This window comes from Uloborus diversus, chromosome 5 (genome assembly GCF_026930045.1).
Source record: "Uloborus diversus isolate 005 chromosome 5, Udiv.v.3.1, whole genome shotgun sequence".
NCBI lineage: Eukaryota > Metazoa > Arthropoda > Arachnida > Araneae > Uloboridae > Uloborus > Uloborus diversus.
The window spans coordinates 38,161,363-38,182,347 of record NC_072735.1 but is presented as its reverse complement, the minus strand read 5'-3'; the positions used below and the strand labels follow the sequence as shown (position 1 = coordinate 38,182,347).

The 20,985-nt window shown below is 31.7% G+C and overlaps 1 protein-coding gene across 1 annotated transcript in view; it reads left to right on the top strand.

Annotated features, from left to right (window-relative positions):
- The window catches only part of LOC129222546 (tRNA wybutosine-synthesizing protein 4-like), a 41,419-nt gene that overhangs the window by 3,638 nt on the left and 16,796 nt on the right, over window positions 1–20,985 (top strand). The window contains exons 3-10 of the mRNA XM_054857059.1: window positions 184–271; window positions 353–439; window positions 6,605–6,701; window positions 8,757–8,904; window positions 10,244–10,310; window positions 15,180–15,211; window positions 17,542–17,632; window positions 18,609–18,804. Of these exons, the coding sequence (XP_054713034.1) occupies window positions 184–271; window positions 353–439; window positions 6,605–6,701; window positions 8,757–8,904; window positions 10,244–10,310; window positions 15,180–15,211; window positions 17,542–17,632; window positions 18,609–18,804 (806 nt within the window). The remainder of the gene's footprint in view (window positions 1–183; window positions 272–352; window positions 440–6,604; window positions 6,702–8,756; window positions 8,905–10,243; window positions 10,311–15,179; window positions 15,212–17,541; window positions 17,633–18,608; window positions 18,805–20,985) is intronic.

The window sequence follows — 20,985 nt, the reverse complement described above, 5'->3', positions numbered from 1 at the left end:
TTGAACGTATAATTATGCTCTTTGATTTAACAATAACTTTTCCAGTCCCTTGACAATCCTTAAATCGGGGGATATACTGTATTTAGGAGACAAAAGCTCTTTCTGTAGTAGCAAGTCATGTCAAAGAAATGATGTCTAATTGTTTTATGTTTTCTAATTTTTTTGTTCTTCTATTTTATCCAGGGGGTATTACGTACGTTTTAAAGCTATGGAACAGGTTTTAAAATCATGGTTTCTACAGATAAAATCAAAAGCGGTTGAAGCAAACCAGGTTATTTATTTTTTACAATATGTATTTAAGAAAAGGCTTTTATTCCATAGTTATATTTATTATTTGCATTTTATTTTGTAGATTATATCATTGGGAGCTGGATTCGATACAACTTATTTTAGGCTTAGAAAACATAATGAACTTCTGACTGGTACAAAATATATTGAGGTAAAGAACATTTGATTTTTGAAATCATTTAGCTTTTTAATGTCCTTTAAGTACAGTGAAACCCTCTAATGTGGACACTAACAGGACAAATTTTTTTGTCCGCAATGGAGGTGTGTCTGCAAGACAGAGTTGGGCAAATTTTAATTGTATGGACAATTAAAGATTAACAATTGATTAATTGGTAAAAGTAACCACAACAACTAACAATCCATCAATTGTAATTATGAAAAATTACAATTAACAGTTGATTAATTGTTAATTGTAGTTTACTACAGTTAACAATTGATTGTTAATTGCAGTTTGCTACAGTTAACAATTATTTAATTGTTAATTGCAGTTAACTACAATTAACAATTGTCAATTGTTTTGTGAATTTTAATTAAAACTAACTCTTAAAAAAAATTATTGGTTTTGTATAATATACTGTATTGTATAATATACTGACAATATACCTGGAAAGTGGACACTGGACGGGTACCATATTATCTAAATATGTATTTAAATACACATGTTAGCAACAAATAAAAGATCAATGCACAACAATAAATGTATTAAGAGCAATAAATTATTGACTGAAACATATGACTTTTCTTAAAAAATCTTATGGCTCCAGCAAAATTTCCTCAAAAAGTGTATATTTTAATTAAAAATTCAAAAGTATTTTTAACCGACGAAAAAACGGAGGAGGTTCTCAATTCGACACGTATATTTTTTTTTTTAATGTATGACCACGCATAACTTTTTACAGAACAGTCTGATTTTGATAATTCTTTTTTTATTGGAAAGGGTATACCCCGAAGGTGGTCCCATAAAAATTTTGAAAAAAAATTCCTACCCTAAGGGTGGGAAAAGGGGGTTGATTTGTTGTTCACTCACAGATTTTTAATGTATGACCACACATAACTTTTTACAAAATAGTCCGATTTTGATAATTCTTTTTTTATTGGAAAGGTTATACCCTGAAGTTGGTCTCATATAAATTTGGAGAAAAAATTCCTGCCCAAAGGGTGGGAAAAGGGGGAGATTTGTTGTTCACTCACAGATTTTTTTATATATGACCACACATAACTTTTTACAGAATAGTCCGATTTAGAATATTCTTTTTTTTTATTGGAAAGGGTATAGCCTGAAGTTGTTCCTATATAAATTTGAGGGAAAAAATCCTTCCCTAAGGATGGGGAAAGGAGGGCGATTAGTAGTTCACTCTAAGATTTTTTGATGCTGAATTGGGTATAACAAAAAAAAAAAAAAAACCTCACGATGAATGAGATGCAGACTTGTATGTCTCTCGTGTGTACTCTCTTGAGCAGGTAAACGACAGTATCTGCAGAAATGAGTTTTCGAGATATTTGAAGAATTGTGCGCTGGATTCAGTACTATCAACTGGGAAATGTTGGAATTATATTTTTTTAGCGGAAACCAAATAAGTTAATTTGTACAACAAAGCTAACGTACAAACAATGATGACAAAATGCAAAAAAAAAAAAAAAAAAAAAAAATGCAGTTATAGCCCTTTACCTGCACACGGCAGTGTAGACCTCTCAATCTCTGGTACTTGTGATTAGGGTTAGTTTTCAGTGCCAGTCGTCAAACATTTTTTATATTCAGGATTTGTATGAAAAAATAGGGCAAAGTTTAGTGATGGTGACATACTATTTTTAACCGACGAAAAAACGGAGGAGGTTCTCAAGTCGACACGTATTTTTTTTTTTTTTTTAATGTATGACCACACATAACATTTTACAGAATAGTCCGATTTTGAATATTCTTTTTTTATTAGAAAGGGTATAGCCTGAAGTAATTCCCCTATAAATTTGAGGGAAAAATTCCTATTCTAAGGGGGGGAGAGGGGGGGTGATTAGTTGTTTACTCCAAGACTTTTTGATTCTGAGTTGGGTATTACAAAAAAAAAAAAAAAGCTCACAGTGAATGAGCTTCAGATCTGTATGTCTCTCGTGTGTACTGCCGTGGGCAGGTAAGCGGCAGTATCTGCAGAAATGAGTTTTCGAGATATTTGAAGAAATGTGTGTTGGATTCAGTAGTACTAACAATAAGAAAATGTTGGAGTTATATATTTTTTTCAGCGGAAACCAAATAAGTTAGTTTGTACAACAAAGCTAACGTACAATAGATGACAAAATGCAAATTCGTCAGCAATTTGTGTTATCGTAGAAATATCGATCACAGTAGGAAAATGCACACGAACATCTTTATACAGTGCATTATTCTTTAGGAGCCACTGCAATGCCACTTGAAGTTTACCTATATCAATTTGAAACTCCCTAGAATGTTCTAAATTTTCACGACTTTCTACTACGAGCACTAATCCAGTTTGATAAGGTTCAAGCGGAAGTTGTTCCGCCAGCTCGACCACATCCTGAGCAAAAAGGATTGCCTGCCCTTTGCACCAGTCTTGGCTCAAACGATTTTGAACTTTTATTATTTTAAGAAATGGCACTACTCTGCAAATAAAACGTTTCTCAATTTCCGATAACTCATCAATTTATGTAGGTATTGCAGTTACCGACATTTTGTTCCAATAGGCCTGGGGTGGAGTTTTATGTTTTTTAATATTGTTTGAGCATCGTGAACAAGTAATTATATTACCTAAAGCTACCAGTTTGTTAGGCAAAATAGAGCCTAAATTTTTAGTTTGCAATTTCCTACGTTGCTGAGGATACAAATTTTTTTTGCATATTGAACACGACAAGTCAGCATAAACATTAATTGATTTCTTAAAGTTTTCTGCGTTACACTGGTTTCTTCGATCGCGAGCTGCTTGTCGCATGGCGCTCAGACGATTAATTCTCTCCTCGGAAGATTCGTGAAGTACCACCATTGCTGAACGGTTACGAGCAGCATCCAAACGCAGCATACGTTCGTCCTCAATTTCAATTGAAACTCGCTCTCTTATCAGATCTAAACGATGAGCGCGTTGCTCTTCACTCTCATTTGAAAGTCGCTCTCTTATCAGATCTAAACGATGAGCGCGTTGCTCTTCACTCTCATTTGGAAGTCGCTCTCTTATCATATCTAAACGACGAGCGCGCTGCTTATCACTTTCTTGCAATAACCTATCGTTATTGTAGCTTCTCATTCTGGACAGTCTTTCCTCGCGCTGACCTAAACTCTCCTGTGAACGTGTTAATGTAATTCTCTTTCTGTTTGCTTCCAACCTTTTTTCTTTCTCATTAATAGATTCTTCTAAACATCTTTTCCTCATCCGAGCAGCATTTTTTGTAGGCCTACCTATGTTAGTATATAAAGCCTGCTTTTTTAAAATTATTTATGTAACACAACAGATAATTGTTAAAATACGATTATATATATATATATATATATATATATATATATATATATATATATATATATATATATATATATATATATATATATATATATATATATGTGTGTGTGTGTGTGTGTGTGTGTGTGTGCGTTAATAGCTAAAGTAAGGTAGGTAGCTATTTTAAAAGTAATCAAAAATATAAGCATACAGATTATAGCCACAAAAAATTATAAAATAAAAACTTTTTAACAAAAAAATTGAACCGCCGAAAAAACTGAAAAGCAAAAAATAATAAACCATTTTATTAAACCTTAATAACTAAGTTCTTAAACTGATGTAAGTATACCTAAGTATATATTTTTGTAATAATTTAGAGTTTTTAATTAACCTTAATAACTCAGTTCTTAAATTAATGTAAGTATACCTAAGTAGTTTTGAGTCGGTGCCAAACAATAAATAAACAAAGATCCCTAAATTACCTAAATTTAAAGAAATAACCAAATAAAATTAGCAATGTAATGTGAAATGTCCGGCGATAAACATAAATGTTTCAAAAAATGCTCCCTCCACACGCCATCATTAAATCATGAATACTAGAAGATCGTATACAACAAAAAGTACCTCTCGTTGGAGCTTTGAAACCTTTGGGACCTCGCACGAGAGAGGCAAACAACCAGTGAGAAAAATCTTCAGGATCATGTATGCAATTAACGGCTACAGTTGTTATGCCATACTTACGCTGAATAATACTATGACCCACAAAACCATTTATTTGAGCTTTTAACAAGATGAGAAATCCTTCTTCAGTATGATGAACAATGATATAAACATTTTGACTGTTGTATATGAGGCAAAAGCTCAGTAGCAGCCAAATACTCGACACGTGCTTCTTCGAGATCACTCAACGACGTTCGGGTTTAACTTCGTGAACGCTCGGCATTTTCCGGCGAAGGGGCGTGTCGCCATATGCCACCGCTGCGCCTCACGCTTTACAAAAATAATTAAATTGCTTGTTTGGCACCGACTCAAAACTACTTAGGTATACTTACATTAATTTAAGAACTGAGTTATTAAGGTTAATTAAAAACTCTAAATTATTACAAAAATATATACTTAGGTATACTTACATCAGTTTAAGAACTTAGTTATTAAGGTTTAATAAAATGGTTTATTATTTTTTGCTTTTCAGTTTTTTCGGCGGTTCAATTTTTTTGTTAAAAAGTTTTTATTTTCTGTACAAACATTTACGTATGGAAAAAGCTTGCCAAGCCGAGGCTAGTTCACGTGGCGAGCGAGAAATCAGCATTGAACGAAAATACGAAATCGAATAATACTTAAGACCTTGCGATTACCCTGTGCTGAACCTATTGATACGTAAAGTTAAATGTTAGTTTTAATTGTTTCATAAAACAATGAAAAAAATAAATTGCAATTATTTTAATTGTAAGAAACAATTAATGTGCATTAATCCAATTAAATTAATTGCAAAGTGCAATTAATAGTTAAATCACAATTAATTTAATTGCAATTACTTTTTTTAATCAATTAACAAGGCAATTGAAAAAATAATTGATTAATGCCCAACACTGCCGCAAGACAAGGGTTTAATAATTTTATTTGCCTTAGAATTGAGGAATTGAATATTGTCCATTAGGAAAGGTTTTACTGTATTAATAAAATTTCTATATTTAATTTAATTTTGTTCTCTATTTTATTTCAAATTTATATATAGAATAATGTACCAACATTCAAGGGGTGCAGAGTGGGTCCCATCTGGCAATTTGGGATCTGAGGAAATTTTTTAGCCATTTGGAGATATTTTGTAAATCTGATATTAACAATGAATTCCTTGAAATTGAAATATCTTCACAACAACTGAAAGTTTTTTGGTGTTTCCTCCAGACTAAAAAAGAGGCTGCGTGCTTTCAGATAAAAGGGCACTTTAATTCAACTAAAAGGGCGTTTTTGATAGAAGTTTTGTTACATAAAGGTGCTTTTTTTACTTTTTTGTTTTTCTAGATGCATACAAAATCCAAGTATTTTTCAATAGTAATTATTTTTCAAGTAATAAATAAGCTTTTTAATGTTTAGTTTGAAAATAATGCTAAAAGCATTCAGCTTTATATTCTAATCAGATTCTAGTGGATAAGTGATTGAAACAGAGGAGTGACGTTTCAGGGCCGAGCTTGTGTAAATCTTTACATTTCAGAAAAAAGTTTGATTTTGAGATGTTTCATTAAAACTTCTAAGGGGGGCCTAAGGAGGCCCCCCTTAGAAGGAGGACCTACCAAAGGTTAAATTAAAAGGACAGGGCACGGCGCCCTCCTAAAAAATCCTGAGAGGAACATTGACATGTATGCATACTAACCAATTTTTAACTAATTAGGCATAAAATTTACATATTTATAACTTTTTAGTTCAGATTTTAGGAAATTCCAAGTTCTCTTTTGTAAAACTCGTTGTAAAAATTTACTAGAGAGGGGTGGGGGCACCGAAGTCTATGTACACTACTGTTTAAGTCTATTTTTAAGTTTTTATAAAAAATATTCTTGATCAGTTTTTATCGGAGGACTTGCAGATCCCTTATTAGACATTTTGTAACTGATTCTGGTTATGAATATTCTATTTGTGGCTTCTGTGTTAAGTAAGGTTAGATTAAGGACTCTAGAAATCAACATGTTTGATGAACAAAATTATATAACACATAATTGTTTTAAATTCTAATATTTTTTTAAGTTCTAAGTAAAACGACTGTGTTGTTGACAACCTATGAACTTTATTATTTAGAAAGACCAAAAGTGTATGACATACTTTCCCTTATGCAGTGTAACGTTTTCCTTGTGTTTTATGCTGCTTTTTCCTTTTCTTTTTATAAGGTAGATTTTCCTGAAGTTATGATCAAAAAGCTGGAATGTATCAAGAAATCAGAGTTAAAAGACTTTTCTGAGTGCTCTAAAGATAGCTCTGCCATAGGTATGTAAAATGTCTGCATATCTAATATAGAATACCATCCTTAGTTTAACATAAAATGTACAATGAAATCATTTAAGATTATTTTCCTATTTTCAGTTGTTTGATAAATAAACTCAAACTCTACTTTTCTTTCCCTCGGTTTATAGTAGACTTCTCTGAACATCCTGGCATTGTCTCCCCCTCCCTCTGTTTGTTTTCCTAGAGTTCAATTCTGGGTATGCTTTTGCGTGTATACAGAAGAACGGAAGAAATAACTCTTACATTTACCGCCACAATTTTTTTGGTGCTAATGACGTGGCATTAGCAATTGTTCAAGGCCGTATCCAGAAATTTTTTTTGGGAGGGGCCTGGTTTCGCACATTGCCCAAACACACACACACTTATGGTATACATATAGACACACATACACGCATAAAAATATTAACATAGAAGATGTTTTTTGTCTTGATTTTTGATGTTTCCACTGTTGTACTTTTGTTATTTTGATTTTAATTTCTTATTTCTTTTTTATTCACCTTGTAGTGGTAAGGATAACAGGAGAGTGTCTTTTTAAGTCGGATGTAGAACATCCTTAATTTCAAGGGGTCCGGGGGGGAAATAAATATAAAAATCTATATTTTGAGGCCTTATATGCGGTAATTGAGACTTCAAAAATATGAAGAAAATAGGCAAACAAAGTCTTTTAAAAGTTATGTATTCTTTTGCAAATCAAGATCAATGAAAATAAAAATTGCTTGCTGGACAAATTGTTAGCATTAATCGACAGAGAGGAAAAACAAGAGAGGAGAAAAGCGTTATTAAGTTAACGCAGTGAAGTGCTACAAATCTGCCAACATCCGAAATCTGCATTGATTTTGTTCAAAACTGATTTTGCTGTTAAGCCATTTTGCAAAAGTAAAACAACCATTATTTCAGGCACAATCCGGCAACAGCAAATGTTGGCAGCCTGTTGAATCCTCAACCATGGAAAAAACTTCAAAACATCCTTCCACCACAAAAAATGACAGTTGAAGAAAATGAATTATGTCTTGGTTTTAGCAATTATTTTTTCAACTTTTTTCCTTTTTTGTACGGCAAATTCACTTTCCATGCATGTTTTTTCCAGTTTAATGGGTGTATTGCAATTACTAGTCCCAAACAAAGTTTTTTAGTTTTTTTCCCCATTATGGCTTTTGTTAGTTTTTTAATTTTAAATTAATATCTACAAAACTTTGTTTTGTTGTCTTTTTGAATTATTTTTTAAAAATGAGCATTGATTTCCAGACGTCCAACTATCGGAAAAATTCATTAATCCGGCATTTTCTATCAGACTTCTACTGTAATATTTTTACCAGTTTGTTTGGCTCTATTGGCTCCTTTTGAGGTTTTATGCCTCCAGCTCAGTTACTTCCTATTCCAGGCTGATGAGTGCTAAAAAGAACAAAATTGCAGTCCTCGAATGGAATAACTGAGCTTTGGTAGTGTATTTTATGTATTCTACTGTAATAATTTAACCTTTATTTTACAATTTGACTTAGCAAAATTATATCAGAATGTTTGAGCATTTACTTCTTTAGCCTTTGTTTGAAAGGAATGGACTAAAACCAGAATAATGTTCCGGTTATTGAGTGTTTTTTTTCCAAGAGTTATTGAGACAAAATTTTTGGAAATTCAGCCCAGTGTATGAGTTAGCTCCTGAACTTTTAACCCCCTTTCTTATACTAAACTTTGGACTTTTACGTTAGTATATATGGTAAATACCTGCAATCAAACATTACAGTTCTGTAATAATACAAATATTGATTATTTATAATAACAGAAAACATTTCCCAGCATCTAAATAAACATTTTCCTATTTTCTAAAGTTTATTACTGCTAAAAGTGACTTCTCATATCACTAACTATTTAGTTCATTTGTAATTTTGATTTTGAACCAAATCTTTGTTGAAAAATATTGATTGAAGTTCTACTAATTTCAATTCTTTTGACACACATTTCTTTGACTCCAAATTACTCGAAAATTCTATCTAAATTGTGCATAAAAATATTGTGCATAAAATTGGTTTATTTTTTCAGTTGCCACCTCCAAAGACTACATAATGTTGGGTGCTAATTTAAATGACTTAGAAGAATTAAATAGATGTTTTGAAGCCATTTGGATTAATTATTCTATTCCAACATTATTTATCTCTGAATGTTCTGTTATATACATGGATACAAACAGGTATGAAATATTTTTGCTAAATGTTTTATGACACATTAAAATTCTTGAATTATTTAATTACAACATGATATTAAACTGATAGAAAAACTGATTTACAGTGAAGCACCGTTTATACGTTTCTGAAGGGGCTGAATGAAAAAAGCGTACAAATGATAAAAACGCATAGCGGGATGCATTAATATGTATTAAATTCTGCATGGACCAAATTAAAAAACTTATACATGAGAAAAACATATAAAAGAGAAACGTTTAAACGGTGCTTCATTGTATATTAGTTTTCAAAGGTGTTTTGTTGTAATAAGAAAAATTCTTTTGAAAATAGAAAGTTCAAATCAACCTGCAAAATGTTAAATTATTGTATTGGAAGAAGAAACAATTGCTTGAAATGGGTTGTTCAAAATTAGAGAGTTCTGTGTACCAGCATCTTGATCACAAAGTATTATTGACATTAAGAAACATTTTTAAAAACCTGTTTTGTTTTAGATTATGAAAAGACTTTCTCATTCATCAAAAGTATTCAAGTTTTTTGCATTTCAATTCAAATATATTGCATGTTCTACCTTTGTTTTGAGAGAATTTATTCACCTCCTGATTTGAATAGAGCCTGTATCACATGCACAAAAACATCACTATAATACACATGCAAATATGCACTAAAAACCTAAAATATGCACTAAAAAATTTTGAAAACATGCTGTTAATCTTTTACCCATGTAGAAAAAAGTTGTTTCATCTTCAAAAAAAAAAAAAAAAAAAAAATGATTGAGCTTCCTATTTTTGCATTTGTTACTTAGGCGATCCGTACATATTAAACAATAATCCATACAGAAAATAGTTTGCTCATTAAGTACTTTTATTGTAACAAATCACAAGATGTTCTTGAAAATTTCCTTCTGTTAGAAAATACCCTTTTGCAGTTGTTATTGGGAAGTAGCTAAAGTATTTAAATATGCTCTATGCTAATCTTTTCTTCTTTTTTCACAGCTAATTGGAAAATATCTGAAGTTTGATATTTTCCATGATCGAAAATGGAATTTTCGACGAGTATATTTTTACTATCTTTATGTAATTTTATTATTTAGAATAACCAAATGAGACCATCTATTCAGATAATTATTAGTAATAATTTTTTTTATAAATGATTTAAAATTATTTTGACAAAAGTTTCATTAAATGACAGGTTTTGATGTTCTATTGACTGCACAGGAAAATGGAAAAGCCAAGCTAAAAAATTAAATTTTCATAGTTAGAGTCTGTTAACAAAGTTAAAAAAAAAAAGTTTGAAAATTATCCAGTGTTTGATTAACATACATAATGCAAAAATTGTATTTTCTTGCAGTTCAAATGACCTTCTTTCATGGATTCAAAAAAGATTTTCTCATTCTGCATTTTGTGCATATGAACAAGTAATATTGCTATTTTGCTTGATTTTTTATTCATGACCTTATAACTGGTATGTTGTTTATCAAAAATAAATAAATAAAAACAATTTTGGAAGCAATCACATAAGTGCACCTTTTTTTTTTTAATGATATTAAATTATATGTATAAAAAATATATGTACAATAGAAAGTCCTCCTGAGAGCAATTCCCTGTAAAATTCCCTTTTCAAAGGCATGCTATCGTCCAATAAAAAGTTTCTTAAAAGCATTTTCTAATTTTATGAGCTTCTTTTTTTCTTCTCACCCCCTCTACTGCTGAAGACTGGAAATATGTTAATTAAAAGCCAACCTATCTAATGATAATTGAGTTATAATGTAGAAAGTTGTGGTTTTGGCAGGGTACTGAGTTTATTCCAGATGCGACAGATGTTTAATACTAGAGCAGTATGCAAAATTTACTTCACAATAGTTTGCAGCTAACAAAAAGCTTTGTTTTTTGTATAAAGTCATCAGCTAAAGCAAAATATGAAAGATGGCGATGAATATTTCCCTTTTCATTTGTTAATTGTGTAAATAAACATCTCACTGCTGAAAACAAAAGAAAAATACAGAGTGACAAAAAATAACTTGGACAAACATAATACGTTATACAGTAAAACCTCGTTAAGTCGTCACTCAAGAGACCAAAAATTTTTGACCACTTATGCCGAGTGACTACTTATGTGGAGCGGGAAATTAAGGAAGAAAAAAAAAAGCCTTACAAATATTCATGAATAGCAGTAGAATTCTGTGAGAAAAACAATAGCTTATGTAATCAATGTCTATAAATTAGTGGAAATTTTAAAAAGGAGGAAAAATACTAATGACAGTTACTTTGTTTTATTTTCTCTTATTTATACATTATTTAATAACAACAACTTATTTTAATGTAGTTACGGTAAATTAATACAATCCTTCAATGTTGACTGATGGAGTTGTTGCTTAGGGAAAAGAACTATCTCTTCTAACATACATCAAGCTTTAAATTTTATGTTTGTTGTTCCTTGTGAACAGATGTTAAATACTGATCAACTTTCTCCAGTTATTAAATTTTGCCTGTCTTGCTGGAAGGAGTTAGATTCATATTCTCGGTACTTGGCAGAGTCACAGCAAGAAGTATGCTTTGAATGACCAGAACCGATGATCAAGATTTCAAGGAAAAGTGAATATCGAACATCCTTTCAACTAAGTCCGACACTATTTTCTAAGATCTTATAAGGAAAAGGAATTTTAGAAAACAATTTTTGAGTGACTAGTTAAGCGGGTGAAATTAAATTTGGTGACCAGTAAAGGAGGATAATTTTACATTACTGTGAATGAGACCTTGTCGGGACCAAAGAAAAATGACCACTTAAACGGAGTGACCACATAACCAGTCGACTACTTATTGAGGTTTCACTGTAATTTTAATGCTAATGAAAATATTAAGGCAAAACTTCAAAATTAATATGAAGATTTTTTATCAAAATTTATATGAATTAATTTTGTATAATTTATTTACAATTTTTCAAAGTAGCTACCTTTAGCCTTAATGCAGAGTTTTAAACGTGTCGCAAAATTTTTGGCTATGAGCAGGCCCGTGTCCAGGATTTCATAAAGGGAGGGGTTTTGGTTTCAATAATTTTTCACTCATTTCTGCATTTTCGGGAAAACACAACGGTGTGAAAAAAAATTATTCATTTCTGTTTGATGGTCACAATGAGAGACAAAATGGGGAGACAAATTCCTAGAAGATTTCACTTTAAGTAATATTACCATATCTGTTATTGTATTTTTTTTTTTGGTGGAACGTCGTTTATCGGCCCCCATTTAACCGGGATAAAATTTGTAGAGTTAAAATAGATATATACCAAACCAAACCCAGTGGCATGTTAGCCCATGGGGACTAAGGCCTACTGTGCTCGTCTCAGTCTTCCTGACCAAGGGCTCTGGGGTGCTAGGCAGATGTTCCGGTTAGGTGGTCAGCCTAACGCGTAACCTCCAGGGTTTAGTTCCCAAGCGTGCTTGGTACTCATTTTATCGGCCCACCAAAGGGATGAACGACTAAGTCAACACATAGGGATAGAACCCGGACCTGTGGGGTGAAAGTCTACCACTGAGCCACAGAGTTCAAAAAATATACATGCACTTAAATAATAATTGTAAATTATGATTGCTGCAAGAACGGAATTGTAAATGCGACAAATATTCGGTGTTTGTTTTGATTAAACATACAACTCCTGCATAGAACATACAATAAAGTATAGAGCTATTAATTTAACAAAAAAAAAAATATATGGAGATTTTGGAGCGTCACACTGGCACCGCTGCAGCTGAACTATAAATGATAAAGTATCTTCGAGAAACAGTACTATTTAGATTTGTTAGAAAACTTTGTCTTTTTTTGCTTTAATCTATACTAATATTATAAAGAGAGAGGGCGGATTTTTGTGTGTTTATATGTTCGAGGTAATCTCTGGAACCACTGCACCTATTTGAAAAATTCCTTCACTATATGAAACTACTAGAAAAAATACCCGGCGTTGCCTGGGTCAGTAATAATTGTGAGAAACAATCGCTACTTTCTTTTGTTTTCTGTTTTAACTGAAAGAACTCAAAACACACCGCTTTGACGTCATTAAAAATTGAGCTTCATCCGTACCCATAAAAGTAAAAAAGCAATAAGTATAAAGAACGAAAGAGTATTCATTTAGAAACGAAAGCACAAAGTGAAGCATATAAAAATTTGAAGAATTTCCAAAATATATCTAACAAAAACAAAGATCACTAAAACAAAATGTGCGCTTTATTTACTTAAATAGTACACACACAAAAAAAAGAAAAAATGCTCTCTACTATGTTTACCTAAGTGTGCAAAAACTGAGTTTAAAAATGTTTAAATGACTTTAGACTCATGTTTGCTCCGGAGAAGCCTTGATTAAAAATTATGATTACTTTTAATGTTCCTGTTGTTAGGCAACGAATTTTCGAAACAATGGGTTTAATCTTTAATCATTTGATGTGGAAATTACATGACATTTACTGTTTTCGATCACGACGTTCTTAAACTAAGTTTTTTAGCATTAAATTGTAGCCTAAGTTGTTCCCCAATAATGTAGCTATCAATGGTGAAAAAATGGTTAAAATCTGTCCAGTAGTTTTGAAATTTACCCCGGACATCCGGACAGAAGTAGCCCTTTATGTATAAAGATAAGGATGCAACTCCTAAGAAAGCAATATCATGCTTGCTCCGGAGAGGCCTTGATTCAAAATTTACATTATGATTACTTTTAATGTTCCTGTTGTTAGGCAACGAATTTTCGAAACAATGGGTTTAATCTTTAATCATTTGATGTAGAAATTACATGACATTCACTGTTTTCGATCACGACGTTTTTAAACTAAGTTTTTTAGCAATAAATTATTGCCTAAGTTGTTCACTGATAATGTAGCTATCAATGGTGAAAAAATGGTTAAAATCCCTCCAGTAGTTTTGAAGTTTACCTCAGACATCTGGACAGAGATTAGCCTTTTATGTATAAAGATATGAAAAGTGCTTTCATAGTGCGACATAGGCTACAATTCGAAAAAATCCAATAAATAGTTCTTTTTACTTCCTTTTACAAACGAGCTGATATGTGCATCACATGACTTCCTTTTACTCCAATTTAATGTCATTTTCCCATTATTGGCAATTTTAATGTGATTCAATAGTTTACTCTCTGAAAAAAGATATCTCTCTTTTTCCAAAATATGATTTTAGTCGATAAAGAGAAGGCATTTCTAAATTTCTAGGAAACTTAAAAGGGGATGGTAAAAAAAAAAAATGCCGTGCACAAACTTCAACATTCAAGTTAACTTTAAGCCAAATTTGCACTTTTCTTCATTTGGTTTATTATTTTTCACCAATGGGAGGGGTTTAACCCCTAAAACCCTCCCCTTGGACACGGCTCTGGCTATGAGCCGCAACTCTCTGTACTAATATTACTCCCATTCCTTGCACAAGGATTTCTTTAGAGATGCCAAAGTTTTATGAGGTTGAGCACACTCCCTTATCTCCAAGATCTTCTTGCATTTTTAAACGGCATCAACGACCCTAATCTAATGGTTTTGAATGGGATATGTGCTAGTGGAAAAATATCGCTTGTTTTCGTTGATCACTGGATAAGGATTAATCAAGAAGCATATCGCAAGCACATTTTGGAAGATGTTGTCTTACTTTGATTGCAAATGTTCTTTGGAAACAAAAGATCGACCTTCCAACAAGATTCAACACCTGCACAAAGAGCTAAAGGCACTTAATATTGGTCAAGACTCATTTTTTAGACTTCATTGGAGCTCAATAATGGCCACCGTATCCCTCAGATTTGAACCCAAAGGATTATTCTGTTTGATCTATCCTGGAGACAAGAGTATGTGCTAAATCTCACAAAACTTGGGCATCTCTGAAGAAATCCTTATGCAAGGCATGGGGTAAAATATCAGTAAGTTGCAGCACATAGGCGAAAATTTTGTGACACGTTTAAAACTGTATTGAGGTTTAAGATAGCTATTTTGAAAATTTGTAAATATATTAGATAAAATAATGTATTCATATTTGTTTGAAGCTTGGTTGTAATATTTTCATTAGAGTTAAAGTTATGATGTATCATGTGTGTCTAAGTTATTTCTTGTCACCCTCTATTTAGATTGCTAATTTTTTGTTACTTTGTCAAGTTGAATTGATTAATTACTTACTCACTTACTTTCTAAGTTAGCATGATATGACCTTTGAAAAAAAAGTTAAACTGGTTATTTAAAGTAGTTTTAAGTTTTGTGCTATTTTTCCAAGAATAAATAGACCCCATTTCTATTGTTTACACTTTATCTTTTCAGGTTTACCCGTGGGACGCTTTTGGTATTGTAATGTATGTATCTTCAAACTCATAAAGCTCTATATCAGAGAATCATTCGTATGTTTTATATCTATCTTTACATATTTGTGCATTGTTAAATGTTTTTAATTGCTTTAGTCTCTTTTAGTGTTCAGATAGCATTAGTATCAACTGTACTTCATAACTCATGCATATAAAAGCATTAATGCATTTATCTGAAAAATTGTAGTTTGACAAAATAATATTTTCTCATTCTTTTTAACAGCATAAAATTTTGTGATCTTAATGAAAATATTTAAACAGGGCATACTTCATAACCTTATACAGTGGCAACCGGTTAATTGAATCAACCTCTTTAACGAATCAAATTGTCAAAAACAGAAAAAAATCCAACTTTATTGAATTAGCCGTTTTTTTGAATCGGCCGCTTTATGGAATCAAAACTGTTTAGTATAAATGTGATTCCTATAAGCGGCGGCCACTGTAGCAACCCTTGTTATACCAAAAGTTATTCTTCTCTTTGCTGGAAAATATTCCTTTTAAATGTAAAGACTTGCACTAATCTCTGTATTTCTCTATGTATATATTTAATTATTCTTTCTCACTTTCTTCATGTTATTATTTTTCTTATTTTAAAATTTTTTAAATATAAATCAATTTATAAAATGTGATAGCCAAAACTTTTGCTCCTATTTGTTTGCATACTTAGTTAAAAGGTATTGTGATAAAATATTGTTACGTTTTTAAATTTTATTTACATAAATAAAAAATAATTTAAAATAATGCATAACCCATAAATAGAGTGTTGACTCTGCAAGAAAAAACTAAAATGACATATTTAAAATACTTGGTCCAATTTGTAAAGAAAATTAATATTCATACCAAAATGTTAGATGAGAAATGATCACTTATGACAGCTTGCTATGTTCTTTGGAAGTGTGTCCAAAGTTCTTGGATCAAAATTCCAGCCTCTAAAAATCAGTGTCTCTACTTTGTTGTTAAGTTCATGTGCACAAGCGGACACTGCTTATGCACATGAATTTGAAAAAGCATGATTCCTTTAGATTCTCCTCCTGCTAGACTCAAAACACAACTTTGAATCATGAAAAGTTGAAAGTGTAAAGATTTTAAATTTTAATAAACCGAGCAGGCTATGTTTTTCACCACAATAGAGGGTCATAAAGATTGTTTTGTTTTTATAAAGTGTTAAAATGTATTGTTCTTTCTTAGTTTATTATTTACTTCCTTAAAATATCCTGGATTTATTTGACCTCAAAAGTGTAACTAAACTTTTTATTGTTACACTTTAAGTAACTCAGTTCAAAAAGGTTTTTGCTATTAGATGCACCCTAAATTTTCGGAAATTAAGCTCATGCTTCCAGTGTCAAAATGTACAAGTGAGCAATGTGGGGCTCTTGCCCTGGGTAGCAACTTCAGGGGCGCCAAATTAATCCTATTTCATTTTTTTTTCGTTGAAAACGAAAACTGTTCTATATAAAAACTTGAAGGAAAATGTGTAAGAGAATGGCAGTTTCTTATTTTGCTCCTGCGCATGAAAATTGAAGATCTGAAACTGAAGGTTTTTTGTGCATTTTGGGTATGAGGTCCTACTAAAAATTCCTTTAAATTAATTTTACGTATTTATTTATTTTTTAAAAGAGCTATGTCAAAGGTTGAAGTTTCACTCCTGTTGAACTGTTTGAAACCAGTCAAAGTTAAGAAAAGTTGCAGATTCAAGTCACTTAAACTTTTTGAAAAAGCTTAAAAATGTTTAAAAGTGAGAAAGAGGTGCTTTTATGACTGATCTTGAAAAAATTTCAAAGTTGAATCTTAAAGGCACAATTTCAGGCAATAAATAAAATTATTCCTGTAGTGGCTAACCCTGATGGGTGATAAAGCTCAGATGAGTATACGAAAGTAAAAGTAAATTTATTTTTAATTTTGAGAAGATGTATTTATTGATTTTTTAAGTGAAAAATTTGAAAGATGTGGAAAGAAAACGTGCAAGTCTCATGGAACCCCTGAGAGAGCTTTTCGGAACCCTGGGGTTCTGCAGAACATAATTTAAGAAACGCTGGTCTAAAGAAAGCCTCTTTTTCAAACCATATCATTTAAAAATAGTTTCTAAAGGCCTATTTCTCATGTTATATAATTAATAACTATTTCAGAACTGTCAACTTAGTATGTAGGTAAGTTTCAACTATAATAACCGAAACCAAGACGAAAAGTTTCAATGAATAGAACATGACTTAATTGGACAAAGATCCAGCATTGCTGCAGTAGTTTGTGTAACCCAAGCTCTTACAATGCATATTTTTTGGTCGAATACCTTGATTTTGAACTTTTTCCTTCTATTTTTGCAGGCAGAGACATTTCGAATCACAAGGATGTCCTCTTATTTCTCTACTAAAATATCCTGATGAAAATCAAAGAAAATCTAGATTTACTGATATGGTATATTTTTAAATGGTCTTACATGCTTGATGTTTTAATCATGTTCTTTCTTTTAAATAGAGTATAAGTTAAAAATGCATGTGATTATATTTAGAAATTTAGGTTTCAAGGTACTTCTCATGGTTCCTCTAGCAATAATGTAAAATGAACCCCAAGTTAACACCCGAATCTCACCGTGATCGCAAAAATACCTGGTTCTTTCTCTAAAGCCTTTTAAAGACTGAACTATTTTTTCCCCCTTTGTTATATGTAGTGCGACTCATATTATATGCATTAAAAATCTTTAAAATATGCACTAAAAACACCCAACATTTTCAATAATAAATTTTTTGTTGACATCAAGAGTAGTTGTCACCTTTGAATGAAGCATGATTCACCTTTCTATTTTTGCATTTTGATAGTTAGGCGAGAAATGCTTATTAAAACTATTGTTTACATAGAAAATAGTAGACATATTAGTTTCTTTTATTGCAATATATAAATCGCAATATAAGCAACAAAATATCCTTTCAACTTCTGTAGACTTTTTAAAAAATGATATTGAATTAAATGAAATATTTAACAGCGTGCTCCCGCTTAACCTGCAAGAGCTCTATTTTCGCTACAGTAGTCCTAGGTGCGCACTTCGAATTGCAAAAATGATCGAAATAAGGTGCAGAGTTAAGATATTAATAGTTTAAAGCAAAAAAGAAAATTAGTGAAAGTAAAAATGAAATCTTAACTTTTCATATGGACCCAGGTCACCCTAACTTATATTTAGGGAAATAATCTCCATTGAAAATTCAGAATGACAGTAATGTAAGGATTTTTCTGACCCTGTAAAAATTGTAATATTGTGATTTTCTTGTTGCAGCTGCCCATTTTTATTGTTTAAATTAAAGTAAATTTGAAACATATAACTAAACTATTTTTATTGATTAACTCAAGTGAAAATGTTCTTCGTTGAAGAAAACATTTTCCTTCTTTTTTTCTGTAGGGATGGCAGAGCTGTTACATTGTTGATATGTATAGGTTTTTTCTATCTCTACCTCTTGATGAAAAAAGAAGAATTCAATCTTTAGAACTCTTTGATGAATATGAAATTTGGCATGAAAAATGTCAACATTATGCTATCATTTGGGCATTTCAAGGGCAAATTTCACATCCCCAATTATTCCCTAAGGATCAAGAAGGTTTTTTACTTGTTTTATTTTCTTATCTTTTAACAATTAAAATAATAAGAAATAAATACTTTTGTACTGAAATTTAAAAGATAATAAAGCAATGCATCAAATGCACAAATTTGCAAAATATCTCAGACTTGTGTTTCGGGATTACGAGGAATTCCTTTTTCAACACAGAAGAAGTGAATTTCTGGATGAAAAGCTTTTGTTGGATGTCTTTTTATCCTTGTAATCCTGAAACACTTGACTTTTTTTTTTATTTGCAAATTTGTGGAATTGGTACATTATTTAATTATCTTTTAACTAAAAATAATGTTTTTTAATTCAATTTTGGAGCATTAAAAATATGTAACTGAAATCAGTGGCGTAGCGAGAAAAAATCCTTAGGGGGGGTTAATTTTTTCTGAAGTTTAAAGTAAAGCTATGCCCTCGAGTTTACACACACACACACACACATATATATATATATATATATATATTGTTACAAATTCTGTAAATAGAAATTATTGTAGTAACGTAATCTGTAAATAGTTTCCCATACACCTCTCAGGGATGCTGCAAGATGGCAGGCCTTGGTAGCAGGGTCCCATAAGTTCGCTTCCACCACTATCATGAATTGAGTTTTGTAAACCTGCCACGAAGTTTTCCCATCAAATGTGGCAAGTTTAATGGACGGTCGAGCAACCGATGTGGGAGCGCCTAACTGTACAGAGCTGCTTTCCGCGGTAGCCAATCTCCTTTCCATGTTTTTAATTTTCTCATCCAGATGATTTTCAACTGTTGCGATACGGTTTTCTACTGTTTCAAATTTTTCATCAAAAGCATCAACTCGATGCTCTATCTCATTAAATTTATTTTCCATCACTGTTTTTACCGAAGTAAGGTCGTTTTTAATTTCCTCTTGGTTAGAAGCTAAATCATTTTTCAGCAACATTAAATCACTTTTCCATTGTTCTTGATTAGCCGCCAATTCGTTTTTCAATTGTTCTTGATTAGCCGCTAATTCATTTTTCAATTGTTCTTGATTAGACGCAATGTCATTTTTTAATTGTTCTTGATTTGCAGTAAAACTTGCAGTCAAATCACTTTTTAATTGGTCTTGATTAGCCGCCATATCATTTTTTAATTGTTCTTGATTAACCGCCAAACTTTCAGTCAAGTCACTTTTCACAGCATTAATTGCTTCCAGAAGTTGTTTTAATTGGTCATCCATTGCGCGAGTAATCACCATAAAAACAAAGTCTATAAATTCAAACAGTCTTTATGAAAAAATGTCCAAAGTCACACTTACTCCAAGAAAGTCCAGAAGAAGCCCCACGTTGGGCGCCAATTGTAACGGATCCGGCGCGACTTCCAACTTCCTTGAAAGGACGACACAGTTCTTGATTAAAAACACAGAGAATTTATTCACACTATGTACAGGAAAGATCGTTAACAACTGCTAAATTAATCATCAGCAATTAAGCAAATATCACACCACACCGTAAACTCAACGGTTACACACATATTTACTTCCAAATACGAAAAACAACACAGCGAAATGCCTCGCAATAAACAGAGCTAATACACTCTCAGTTCGAATTCTCAACCGAAACTAACTTTTTATCACGCGGGACGCTTTTATAAACATCGAAAGAAATCTCTCAAATATTCCACAAGATTCCAAACGCTTCTCGAAAATAGTAGACCGTTATCAAATTTTATCAATGAACAAAAAAGAAATAGAGGAGTCGTATACTGAATGTATAGGGGCTGTATATTCATTGCGGGAAACTATTTACAGGTTACGTTACTACAATAATTTCTATTTACAGAATTTGTAACAATATATATATATATAAATTTTTGGAACTCATGGGAAGGGGGTTCTAACCCCCCTATCCCCCCCCACCCCCCATGGCTACGCCACTGACTGAAATTATTATTATATTCTGTATGAAGTTTATAAATTCCAATGTTCAGTTTTCCAATCTATAAATTGAGAGGACTTGGCACTTAGAGTTAAATTCGTTAACTCTAAGTGAAAATCAATCGAAGAATGCAAAGTTGTATTGGGAGCATTAATGCATTTATTTGCTAGTAATGAGTCTAGATAGGAAAGTATTTCTTAGTGTAAATTTCTTGTTTAATATTTTAAATGTTAATTAAATTGTAAGTTAACTTCTGTGCTTTGTTTAATAAGAACTTGCA